Here is a 13,787-nt window from a genome sequence, read left to right as displayed (position 1 = left end):
CTATATGTATTTTAATACCTGAAATTAGGCATTTGTTTTCAAAGTTTTTCAGTACAGAATTATAATATAAAGAAACATGAAGAGGAAATATGAAGAAGAGGGTGAAAAATAATGGTGATATTAGTGGAAGTTATCTTCTTATATTGAAACCTTAGAAGAAATGAATACAAGATAGAAGATATAAAACCTTCTTAAATGTGGACTTTTTGATGAGATGTAGTTTCTTGATACTGATTTTTACCTAAGAATATGTTTGTGATCAGATTTATAAATTGTTTAGGGTTGAATGAGTTACTATTTGTTTTATAGTATATGTCTTTATCATATATGTGTATTTTAATTAATTATGTTATAATTAGTAGACCGAGCACATGGTGTGTAAAACATTATGCTATGAACCCAAGATGCATTAGCCATGGTTCTAACCCCCAAAGATATCACTGGGGTGGTACATAATGCAGAAATGATAGTATGGTTTGCCATGAAAATTATACTCTTACATACATGATATTTTGTTGACCAAAAAATACTCAATTTTGATTCAGTTCACCTGATCACAATTTAATAAATCAGTATAAGATAATATATTGAGACCCACCTGAATACAGTATGAGAATTGTTCATTACCCCTGATAGCTGTATATTTATAGTTTTAGTAAAAAGATTGTTGTTTCTATTATAGTAAATTTTCAATCTAGGTATAAAAATTTAATTCAGAAGGGAAATTCGGTGGAATCATGTGATGAAAAGCAAAGAATGTCATGGGTTGAACCACAACAGGATCTCTGTGGTCAGAGTAAGAGAAAAGAAGATTAATATGTTGTAAACAAAAAGATGTAATGATTAAACTTTAAGTTCTAACCCAAATTTCTTTCTCTATTAATAAAAAATACTGCCTTTTAAAAATGGATTTTCCTCTCACCTTAAAATATTAAATAAAGCAGTAATTATTTTAATATACTTACATAGTCTTTATAGTATATAATCTAATTTTGTTGCTACAGTTCACAGGGATTTAGGTTTAGTAATTCAAACAAAAGTATATATCATCATCAATTTTTAAATATCTAAATAACAGTCATATATATTATATCATAAAAATATTGAAATATGTGAATGAAAGTTCAAGCAACATATTTTTACAATGTTTTGAACTGCAAAATCCTTTATAGGCTTCTGGTCTTTCTTACATTCAAGTTAATTTTATTTAATTAAAAGCTCCTTTTTAAAATCCTTGGGCTTTATGTATTTAATTCTTCCAACATAAAATGAATCTTTTTGTGCTTTAATTATTTGCAAACAGTCGTTAGTGCATGATGCATATTGTAAAACAGAATTTGAATATATCCTTTGAAGAGATTGATAAGATTAATTTAAAATACTTTATATATTTTCAAAAATGAATGTCTGCGGCATACAAATACCTATGAGGACTAGATTTATTTTTTTAGCTGCAGATATAATATTTTTTACTTGTGGTAAAAATAAATGAGTCGTGATAAGAGACAGAATGAAACGGGTGTTGTTTTACACAATTGTGTCTCACTTTGGACAATACATTTATTCTTGAAAATGTAGAAAACGACCTTGAAAAATCCAGTCTTAATTTAGACATACTAGCAAAACCCACTTTGCAAGGAAAATTTGTCTGTGTGTGTATCTGTGTGTGTGTCTTTGCTCAATGCTTTGCATTTAGTCAGAAGGGGCACAAAACAGCTTTAGGTAAAACAAAACAAACCTATAAAATCTTTCTGTGTATATCCAAAACAGATTTCAAATTCTACTCTCCAAAGAGTTTTTATATAACTCGTGTGAAAGCAATTGTGTATTTACAGTGCCATACCCACTTGCATATTTAAACCACCTACATGTTAAGGATGGTATTAGGAGAGATTTTCATCAAGTTTCAATATCTAGATTACACACTCCATGAGAATAGGTATTGTTTTATGCTTTGATCCCTGAAATGTCTCAAGCCTTTAAACCACTATGTCAGAGTGAGCACTCAATATATTCATTATACTCATAATATTTTTGTTGAATGAATGAATGGACAATTTGTAAGTGATCACCATGCTTATTTTAGATCATGAAAATAAGAATGTAGCCAGTTGGAATTTACTTGTCTGAGGCAAGTGGTTGCAATAGCCTAATATGTAAGTTCCTCAGGCAGTGATAGTGCCCTTCAATACATTATCTTACTGTTAAGTGCTAAATCAGTGATAAAGTAAACATCTAACCAAAGTTGTTTATACCAAAAGAGAAGTTATCTTATATTATTTTATACCATATGCCTCCTTTCTTAAATCATCCTGTGATTTACGGAGCATTTCTACATGAGGTAGACACATAAGATCATATCAATTTTATTACAATGATTTCTTTGTCCATTCAATAAACAGTAAGTGCTTTCCTTCAGCAGTACACGAAGTAGTGGGAATACAATTGTGTACATAAGGCTACCATGATCCCTGCCCCATGGACATATCCTCTTGTGACAGGAACAAATAAAAATCACGTAAACACACGCATTAGCAAAATAAACTTGTCTTACGATAAGTGCTTTGAGCAAAATATATGGGGATTGGGAGTTTGGGGATTGAATGAATCTGTAGTTGCAAATGATCAGGGGAAGCACTTCTGAGGAGGTAAATTTAGGCTGAGATCTGAGAGTTTTAAGTTCAGCTTAAACAGTGACTTCCTCATTTGCAGAGGGTCTAAAATATCTCCAAAGGCAGGCATATAAGCCACTAGGAGGGTGAAAAAGAGAAAAGTTAGTAATCAGTAGGGTGGGAAATGCTTGCATCCAATAACTAATTCTTATTTACCAAAATGGAAATATTTCTATTATGTCAAACAGTTTTTGTCAGGCCACCCATATTTTTTAAATTCTGTTCAGCCAATGTTTGGGATGTTAAAATAACTGCCTAATATAAAAGAAAGAAATAGAATTTTGGTAGTACCCAAACAAGTGCCATAGAATTTTATATATCAAATTTTGACCATATTTCTACTTTTTATTTGATTTCTTTATTTTATACGTGTTTCCCAGGATAGTCCACTGGTCTTACAGTCTGACAGGAATGTAACAGTGAATGCAAGAAATCACATGGGGCAGTTAACTGGACAGCTGACAGTAGGTGAGTGCTTTGGGGTAAAAATTGTCCATACCCCACTTACTCCATTTAAAACTCTGTGCTTGTTTAAATTGGGAAGAGCAAAAGTGTATTATTTCTCTAACATTTATCTAGACATCCCATTACAGCCCATGGTTAGCTTGCACATGATTTGATTTGTCATTGGCTAGTTATGGTAATTGTTACTCTTGTCACTTGTTACTCTTGTGAGACTGAATTACATATATTTTGTTGTTATTTCTCCTGAATTATGAAATGCACCATTTTTCTAACAAATATCTCCCTAGTATATGTTAAGTTACAGAAAATAGCCTTAAACAAACATGAGCTACAACATCTGTCTATATATCCTTTGTTTAAAATTACTAATTACTAATAATTACTAATAAATATTACCTGCTTCTATAAATTAAAAATGATATAATAATTGAATATAAAAAATCTTAACATTGATCAGTTACTTATAAATTTGATACTGAAATTATGTATATTTTAAGCTTATGTGCTCTAGAAGTTTAAATGTAAGTTAATGATAAAATATTACTAATATTTTCTCACTTGTGAAAAATTAGAGATTCATATTAGATGGCATTATTATTTGACTTAATTTTTATAAGAAGAAAGAGAAATCAAAACTGTTGTAATTATGTAAAATAATGCAAAGACTTGATTGTGTATAATTGCTAAAATATTTTTAAAATACTGTGTTTTTCTGTGGTAAAATTACTTAGTACTTACTGATATTGTGTGTGTGTGAAAGTATATTATAAATAGTAAATTGCAGTTTTGAGGGCTGAGTTATCCTTATCTTAATGAGAAAGTAATCTTCATTTTAATACGAATGTGTTTCCACTGTTTCTAATTAAATTACACAAGAATATGATATATGCAATGTGAGATTTATAAATATGCACTTAATTCTGTTTCTAGGTATATGAAACACTTTTTGAAATGTTATTCACTATAATGAAGCCAAAAGTGACAGTTATATTGTGGCAGATATGTGTTTCAAAACAATATAATTACATTTTATTTATAATAGTTAAATTTTATTTTGCATTTTATTTACACTATAAAAGTTGGTCAGTAGGTATCTATGAATTGCTGTAATTTGATAGTATTTTGTGATATATCAATTACAAAGGGGAGCTATAGGCAAATGGATTAAAAATTAGAGAGAATAAATATGTCTATGGACACAGAACTGATTCAGAAGAACCAGGCGCTTAATTTAAATGTCCATGCTAGTTTACTATTGCTATGCTGGAACTGCAGAAATAGGCCTAACCTGAGCAGATTTTCCATATCAGAATTTTTTAATGTTGAGAACTCTTTAGCTAGATAGAACTTTATTTTGCATACTGTTCATTAAAAAAAAAAGAGGTCCTTAATGGAAATGCCAACCTGTAAATTAAATACACAAATACCATATACCAATGTCCACTATCTAATAGAATATAATAGAATCATTGCATAGCTGCTATACTGTCTGTAGAGCAAAGTGCTGTTTGATTATATGGAAGGTACTCAAATATCATTTACATTTTGCTGCCTGCTTTCCTGCAGGAAATGTAAAGGCAATAATAGTATTGTCCTTGTGTTTTTAACCAATATTCCAAGCAGAATTTAATGTAGAATCAATATTTGCCAACTAAGGAAAAAGAGAGAGAAAAGCACGAAGAGAAAGAGAAAGGGTGGTGGCTTGGGGAGAAAGATCAAACTTAGTTTTTAAATGAAGCAAATCAGTAAGTTAATGACGCAGTGGCTTACTTGTGTGCATAGAAAAACATTCATTCCAGGGAGGCTTAAACTGAAAATTGTTTAATATCCTGGTCCTCTGGGTGTACCGTTGGTGACCTCCACCTTTTCACTCCTGTGTGTTTTTCAAGAAACATACAAAGAACAAAGGAAGAAATAGATAAAGGGGAGTAGGGTAGGGATAATGTATTCAGATTTGGAGTCAAAACATATGGGATCCCCAAAAAAGAAAGATAATTATCTCTTGGAGACTCAGTTTTCTCATCTCTAAAATAGAAAACAGGACACTTATTTTGAATATCATAAGAACTGGGGCAATTTCAGTGTCTGCAAATGTCAGGCAATTATATTTTGGTTCCATTCTTGTTTGGATAACAGTGATTGTAATTTTTGGTATCACTTGAGTTACAAATATACTGCTCTCATGTGAAAGAGCTAATGGGATGAGTTCAAGCAATGTATTCAAACAGCATTAATTTTTACTATATTGACATAAAGTAATGTTTAAGCCTCTTTCCTATTTCCTTTTCATTCTTTCAGTTTTTGTTTAGGGGCATGGTCTTGATTACAATATAAGCATGACATTATTTTGCAATATTTAAAAACATACTACCACAAAATAGACTAATATTTATTGAAAATAAATTGTTATTCTTCATTCTCTAGTTAAAACAGTTCTAATTTCTACCCTAAATCTATCAATCATTGTTAGTTACTGCTATAGTTGATTCTACGAATGTGACAGACTTTAAATATTTTTTCATATTTTCTTTCCATTATCAGTGGGACAGGAAAATTTCCCATATCAATAGCTACTTGTACCATTTTCCTCAAAATCACATATAAGATTGTTCAGCCAAGCAAATATCCACTCCCCTGTACCCTGCCTTCCTATTTCTGTTTACAAGCCTACCTTTCTACTGATACAGTTCTCAGAGATATTGGGTAACCTAAGGCCTGAGCAGAGGTAGTGTATAATTCTAATCCAGACTCAGGCTAAGAATATGAAACCAGGTTATTGTCCAATAAATGCAAAAGAAATATTTGATACATATTTTAGCTCAGACATAATAAAAACTGAATATAAACATTCTTAGAGTTTAGGTGAATAAAAAAATGACAAATATTTTTTGTGGTGCTTAAATTCCAGGCTTTATGTAAATTTCTGATAATATCCAAAACTTTACTATGAAGTTTAGGACTCTACTTTTTCATGACCTTCATAACACAGGAGAAGATCGATGCACTCAAGATTCCTTCCTACAAATTTCTTTTCTTAGAATAACATTGAAAAGAGAGGTATCAAATTATTTGGGGGATGTGGTTAAAGAAAGTGCAGGATCCCAGAAATTTAGACTCCTTGAAGCAAAAACAGGAACATAATTCTTAGAATCATTCTCCAGATCAAATTTTCTGCTTTTCGATCTGTAATTATTGTGTTATCAGGACATTCCTTTTTTATATAGGTGACAAAAACAATGTGTTATTTTAGGTGTTATATATTCAAATATGTTGATAGCAAGATATTTTATACTTTTCAGGACAATTTCCATTAAGTAACCTTGATAAAATACGTGAATTATACAACAGTATTGTGAAGCTTATTGTACTCTCTTAGAAAACTACTACAATATTGTACATAGAATAAAAATCATTTCTTTATGTTGGTATATATTAAATATTGTCTTGTAGTTTTGACATAGACTACTGTTTATAATAATTATAACTGTTTGCTAATGCTATGTAATTAGATTTGCTAAAAATGTAGCAACCTTGCCTACAATATAATGAGGAAAATTAGTTATCTTTTATTTACCTATAACATTTCATTGATCTATAATAGAAAATATTTGAACTGTTTTCATAGGTAGTTTAAACAATATAAATGTTTATTTCAGAAAAATTATTGCTTTTCAATAACTGTTAGCCAACTTAAGCTATTAAATTATATTTACTTTTTCTTACCTACAAAGTATTGCATGTATGATAAAGTAATAGCTAAGAAGTAATAAGATTTTTTCCCTTCTCTTATACTTTTATCATCAGTCTCTATAGCTGAAGGATAAAAATATAAAGGGAGGATAAACTGAAAAGTTAAACAAGGAATGCTAGTAATGGGTATAGCTGGTTATTGCTTTTTAATTATTTTTGTTCAGTAGCCTCCCTTATTTAAATTTCAGTCACAAACAATGATGTTGGAGAAACCTGGAATGGCTATTAATGTGGTCCTGTGTTGTAAATATGATAAGTCCCTCCCAATGTCATATCTACCATTATCCCAATAAAACATAAAGACTAATTGTATATTAAAGAACTGTAATGTCATTGTTCTAAAAATTCACTTTGAAAAATGTGCTTAAAATCACCACCTACTGCTTCAAACAAAATCTTGGTTCATCATAATTTTCCTTGTTTATTGCTTAATAAATTTAGGAAAATCAATTAACTCCTAGGAATTGCTGGCTATCGTTGTCAAGATGACTTACTCATCTTTGATATTCTTAATTCCATTTATTCAAAAACTGTGACAAAGCCAAATTATATAAAAATCTTAATGACAGCCTATAATTCCTCCTTCTTTTTCTCTCTTCCATACCTCTTCAATGATCAAATGCATGGTTATCTTAAATAAGTACAACGTTAAGGTAATAAGAAAGAATGTCATTTGCAAGCAGTTAAGTACAGTCTTTACATTTAGTGCTAGGTTTCTTTTCACATTTCACATTTGAGGATGAAATATCATGTAATAATGAAAAAGTTATAGCAGCTTTTGCAGCAGCGTTGACTCTGGGTTTCTTCCAAAGTCTGAGCTCTTGCCTTCATCCCCTTGAGGGAATTTATTAGGGACTCAGTCAGGAAGTGGTATATATGAACAGCATATGTGCCAAGACAAAGGTGGCAGTATCAGTCTTTTGCTTCTTTCAGGGGTTGTCAGTCAGATACACACTTAAAAATAAAATTATGTTGTATTAATGTCTAGAGAAGATGAGATGCGATCAACAAAGTTACTCATGAGGGTGCCGTAAGGAAATATTTTTCTTTGATTTATTTTCTTACCATTTTAGAAGTTCCGGTTATGGCTCAGCAGTAACAAACACAGCAAGCATCCGTGATTCTATTCCTGAACTCACTCAGTGGGTTAAGGATCTGGTGTTGCCCTGAGCTGAGGTGTAGGTTGCAGACCCAGATTGGATCTGGCATTGCTGTGGCTGTGGTGTAGGCTAGCAGCTGCAGCTCCAATTCCATCCCTAACTTGAGAAATTTAATGTGCTCCAGGTATGGCCCTAAAAAGCAACAGCAACAAAAAATTCTTTCCATTTTGAGTCCACATACATGAATAAGTCTGTAGGATGAAAGAAATTTTTTTGTTGTTGTTCTTTCTCTATATTTATTTTTTTAATTATTATTTCCCCAATACAATTTTTTTCTACTACAGTACATGTACAGCATTGTGACCCAGTTACACGCACATGTATATATTATTTTTCTCACATTATCATCCTCCATCATAAGTGATTAGACATGGTTTCCAGTGCTACACAAGTATCTCATTGTTAACCCATTCCAAAGGCAATAGTTTGCATCTGTTAACCCCAAGCTCCCAGTCAACCCCACTCCCTCCCCCCCACCTTGGCAACCACAAGTCTATTCTCCAAGTCTATGATATTTCTTTTCTGTGGAAAGGTTCATTTGGGACATATATTAGATTCCAGATGTCAGTGATATCATATTGTACTTGTCTTTTTCTTTCTGACTTATTTCACTCAGTATCAGAGTCTCTAGTTCCATCCATGTTGCTGCAAATGGCATTATGTCATTCTTTTTTATGGCTGAGTAGTATTCCATTGTGAATATAGACCACATCTTCCTAATCCAATCATCTGTCAATGGACATTTGGGTTGTTTCCATGTCTTGGCTATTGTGAATAGTACTGCAATGAACATGTGGGTGCATGTGTCTTTTGTAAGGAAAGTTTTGTCTGGATATATGCCCAAGAGTGGGGTTGCTGGGTCATAGGGTAGTTCTATGTATAGATTACTAAATTATCTCTGTACTGTTCTCCATAGTGACTGTACCAGCTTGTATTCCCACCGATAGGGCAGGAGGGTTCCCTTTTCTCCACAACCCCTCCAGCATTTGTTACTTGTGGACTTATTAATGATGGCAAATCTGACTGGTGTGATGTGGTATCTTATAGTAGTTTTGATTTGGCTTTCTCTAATGATCAGAAATGTTGAGCATTTTTTCATGTGCTTGTTGGCCATCTGTACATCTTCCTTGGAGAATTGACTATTCAGGTCTTTTGCCCATTTTTCCATTGGGTTGTTGGCTTTTTTGCTGTTCTGTAAGTTACTCGTGTATTTTAGAGATGAAGCCCTTGTCAGTTGCATCATTTGAAACATTTTCTCTCATTCCGTAAGCTGTCTTTTTGGTTTCTTTTTGGTTTCCTATGCTGTGCAAATCTTGTCCATCTAATTAGATCCCATTGGTTTATTTTTGCTTTTATTTCTGTTGCTTTGGGAGACTGACCTGAGAAAACATTTGCAAGGTTCATGTCAGAGAACGTTTTGCCTGTGTTCTCTTTGATGGTGTCTTGTCTTATGCGTAAGTCTTTAAGCCATTTTGAGTCTATTTTTGTGCATGGCATGAGGGTGTGTTCTAGTTTCACTGATTTGCATGTAGCTGTCCAGGTTTCCCAGCAGTACTTGCTGAAAAGACTGTCTTTTTCTCATTTTATGTTCTTGCCTCCTTTGTCAAAGATTACTTGACCATAGGTGTCTGGGTTTATTTCTGGGTTCTCTATTCTGTCCCATTGGTCTGTCTGTCTGTTTTGGTGCCAGTAGCACACTGTCTTGATGACTGTGGCTTTGTAACATGGCCTGAAGTCTGGGAGAGTTATGCCTCCTGCTTGGTTTTTGTTCCTCAGAACTGCTTTGGCAATTCTGGGTCTTTTGCGGTTCCATAAAGATTTTTGGATTGTTTGTTCTAGTTCTTTGAAAAATGTCATGGTTCATTTGATAGGGATTGCATTGAATCTGTAGATTGCTTTGGGTAGGATGGCCATGTTTACAATATTAATTTTTCCAACCGAGGAGCATGGAATAGCTTTCCATTTCTTTACATCTTCTTTATTTTCCTTGATGACTGTTTTATAGTTCTAGGCATATAAGTCTTTTACCTCCTTGGTCAAGTGTATTTGCAGGTTTTGATTTTGGGGGTGCAATTTTAAAAAGTATTGTATTTTTATATTCCATTTCTAATATTTCATTGTTAGTATACAGAAATGCGACTGGTTTCTGAATGCTAATCTTCTATCCTTCTACTTTGCTGAATTTGTTGATCAGTTCAAGTAGTTTTTGGGTGGCGTCCTTATGGTTTTCTATATATAGTATCATGTCATCTGCATACAGTGACAGTTTTACCTCTTCTCTTCCTATTTGGATGCCCTTTATTTCTTCTGTTTTTCTGATTGCTGTGGCTAGGATTTCCAATACCAGTTCAACTTTAAATAAGTGTATCTGAGTCTACTACTGCACACAACAGTATTGGTTGACACATGCATTTTATCCTCCACTATATGTTACAAGATCATTTGTCTCAAACTTTTCCAAAAATATTTGGTAGCTACTGATCATGGCAAAATAAAAATTCAGCAATGCAAGCAGTGAACAAAAATCACAAATGTTAAAGAAACTGTTACTATTAAGTATTTAATATATATTAAAGCATATTAGATTGTTGGAACCACTGAGCATGTCCATAATATTCCACAAACTTAATCTGTATATCTTAAGATTTCACAAAAAGAGACACAAAACATGCTTGCTAGAAAGTCATTTTTATTTAAACTAATTACTAAGAAATGTTATAGAAAACCAAAAAAATCAGAGCATAAGTTCAATGAAAATTATTTTTAAAATATAGGACTCTGTGGATTTTTACTAATAATATTATGAAGATAATCATGTGAATTATATAATACATTAGAATGTTGTAAGGAAGAGTATGTTCACCTAGAAATCATAGTTTACTCAGAAACTAGTTTTAGAAGGAAATTATATTTTATAGTTAAAAGCATGGATTCTGAAGCCAGCTATATCCTACATGTTTCACTTTCCAACTCCACGAAATTATGGCAGTTACTCTGGGTATCCTTTCCAGACTTCTGTGGGAGTAATACAAGTACTCACTGAGTAGATGCGAAAATCAAATAGTGAATATATGTGAAGTTCTTGGAACACTTCCTTGGAGCATAGTATGCATTATGTATATGTTAGTAATTATAATTTTTATTAGATCTACATGCAAATAATTCTGTACATTTGACCAAGCCTCTGGGTTTTATTTTCTTTATCTATAAAATGAATATTATATGAGATTGTTTCCATGGTTCTTTCCTGTTCCAAGTCTAAAAATGAAAAATTATTTTTTTTTATATTCAAAGGAAGAAATTAGTTGATGAAACCTCTAGTCTATTGAATTCCTCATATTCCACACTTCCCACAAAAATGACATCTAATTGGATTTTTGACATCTTGGCCCCCAAATATAAGTACATATTTTTCACTTAAAATGAAGAATGTAAATAAGCACAACTAAATCAGCATTATTGTTAAGTTTTGATTCATTTATTAAATTGTGGCTTATAAAAAAAGTGTTTTTTAATGAAAGCTAACCCATAAAAAATTTCAACAAGTCCAATCAGCTTATTTTTGTCAATACTAAATATTAGCATGTTTTGTCCCTAAATGAATGGAGAAAAATGTAGATGAGGGTTTTGTAATAAATATTTAAAGACCCCGAAATTGACATGTAATCCTACATTAAAGCAATTACTGTGAACACCTGGGAATCACTTAATTGACTACAGATGGTGTAGGACATAAAAAGTAGAAGGTTACAGATTATTCTCATGTACCAAATTTATGTTTTTTGTCTGACTCATTTTTTTTTAACTTAGGGAATACTGTAATAGTCTGGAACAACTTAATAAGGGTGCATATTTTTTGTAGAATAGGCTGCGCAAATCTTGAAAAACAGATCAACTTAACACTTAGGATTAATATTACACATATGTTTTAAATGATTATATACACTTTTGATTTTTTAGTTCATTAATATTAATTTGTTTGTTCGTATTATTTAGTTTAATATTAATTAAACAGTTAGGGGAAACAGTACATTGAAGCATACGCCTGTGATTTTAGGAAAAATGTGGCATTCTCTGAAATTAGGATTCCAAATCAAGGTAATTCATCTATAAAGGCATAATGCCTGAAGGGAAGATAATAATGTACGTGTTTTGAAAAGTTATATCACACAAGTATTTTATATCACCTGTTAAAATCCTGAATCATTACCCTACCTTTATTGAAGTTACTATTTTTGATTATCTTAAAAAGAGAAAAATGCATTATCTCAAATATTTATTTATTTATTTATTTATTTTTTGTCTTTTTGCTATTTCTTTGGGCCGCTCCTGCAGCATATGGAGGTTCCCAGGCTAGGGGTCAAATCGGAGCTGTAGCCACTGGCCTACGCCAGAGCCACAGCAACGCGGGATCCGAGCCGCGTCTGCAACCTACACCACAGCTCACGGCAATGCCGGATCGTTAACCCACTGAGCAAGGGCAGGGACCGAACCCGCAACCTCATGGTTCCTAGTCGGATTCGTTAACCACTGCGCCACGACGGGAACTCCCATTATCTCAAATATTTAATTTAAATCTCAAATATTTGTGTATTTAGGCAAGCAGAGTCAAGGCATACCAAAAATTTTTCTTCCTGGAGAACCTAGACCAATTTCTGAAATGAATGGTTTGGCTAGTCATGTCCAACCTCTGCTGGCCTCTGCCCCTCCCTTTAGGTACCCGATGCCTTAGTCTGAGATCAGTCATTGTAATTCTCATAGGCCATGTCTGCTTAACAGTGCTCTGCCTTTGGTTCTAAGACCATCCCTGCAAGATGTTGGTGTATACTACTCAAAACAATCTGTGAGAATTATCAGTGGACACCAATGCTTTGTTTGACAGGAAAATATCTTTGAACTTTCTCTCTTTCCAGAAAAATATATATTTCAAAATATGGGCTTTGGTGATAATAACTTTAGTTGTCAAAGAAATATATCTAGGAGTTCCCATCATGGCTCAGTGGAAATGAATCTGACTAGCATCCATAAGGGTGCAGGTTTGATCCCTGGCCTCATTCAGTGGGTTGAGAATCTGGTGTTGCCATGAGCTGTGGTGTAGGTCACAGACATGGCTCAGATCTGGCATTGCTGTGGCTGTGGCATAGGCCAGGGGCTGCAGCTCTAATTTGACCCTTAGCTGGGAACTTCCATATGCTATAGGTGCAGCCCTAAAAAGATTTAAAAGAAAGAAAGAAAGAAAGAAAGAAAGAAAGAAAGAAAGAAAGAAAGAAAGAAAGAAAGAAACATATCTAGTCTTGAGCCTGTAGAAATGAGAGTGAGAGGATAAGATGAAATATGGTTATTCCGTTAATATTAATGTTGTAGACGTGTCAGACTCCTCCATCTTAGCACTACCCATGCCAATCATCTCCTTATTTAATGATAAAAGGAGATCATTAGATATGTTTTCAATAAAAATAATACGAGAACTCATTAAGTGTTTCTAACTTGGTAATACCAAGGAATGCACTGAATAGATGGATAACCATTTTATTTATTCTATTATTACATAAAATTCTTTAAAATATGCTATAACTATAGCTCAGGGTTTAAATTTTAATATGAGAATATTGTAATGAAATAAAAATGATATATTACAGAGTTCATTAAAAGATAAAGATAGTATAGAGTGAACAAAATATCAAAAGGGTGGTTTCCACCTTGATATTTTAGATACTTCATTAGTTATATGACTTACCTG

General features: G+C 32.6%; 1 protein-coding gene across 8 annotated transcripts in view; it reads left to right on the top strand.

The window, feature by feature from the left end:
• SGCZ (sarcoglycan zeta) overlaps positions 1–13,787 on the top strand; it is a 1,018,982-nt gene that overhangs the window by 911,814 nt on the left and 93,381 nt on the right. For all 8 annotated transcript variants that reach the window (XR_014831744.1, XR_014831743.1, XM_085002706.1 and 5 more), the window contains 1 exon segment: positions 3,053–3,140. Coding sequence is in view for 6 of the 8 variants with exons in the window: in XM_085002706.1 (XP_084858832.1) it covers positions 3,053–3,140 (88 nt within the window). In the remaining 2 variants the exon portion in view is untranslated.

The sequence above is a fragment of the Sus scrofa genome, chromosome 17, assembly GCF_054392235.1.
Source record: "Sus scrofa isolate SSC_HxYL_T2T_F1_AM1 chromosome 17, Sscrofa_HxYL_maternal_Yorkshire_Landrace_v2.0, whole genome shotgun sequence".
Taxonomy (NCBI): domain Eukaryota; kingdom Metazoa; phylum Chordata; class Mammalia; order Artiodactyla; family Suidae; genus Sus; species Sus scrofa.
Note: the sequence above shows the minus strand (reverse complement) of the source record. Positions and strands in the feature narration are given on the sequence as shown.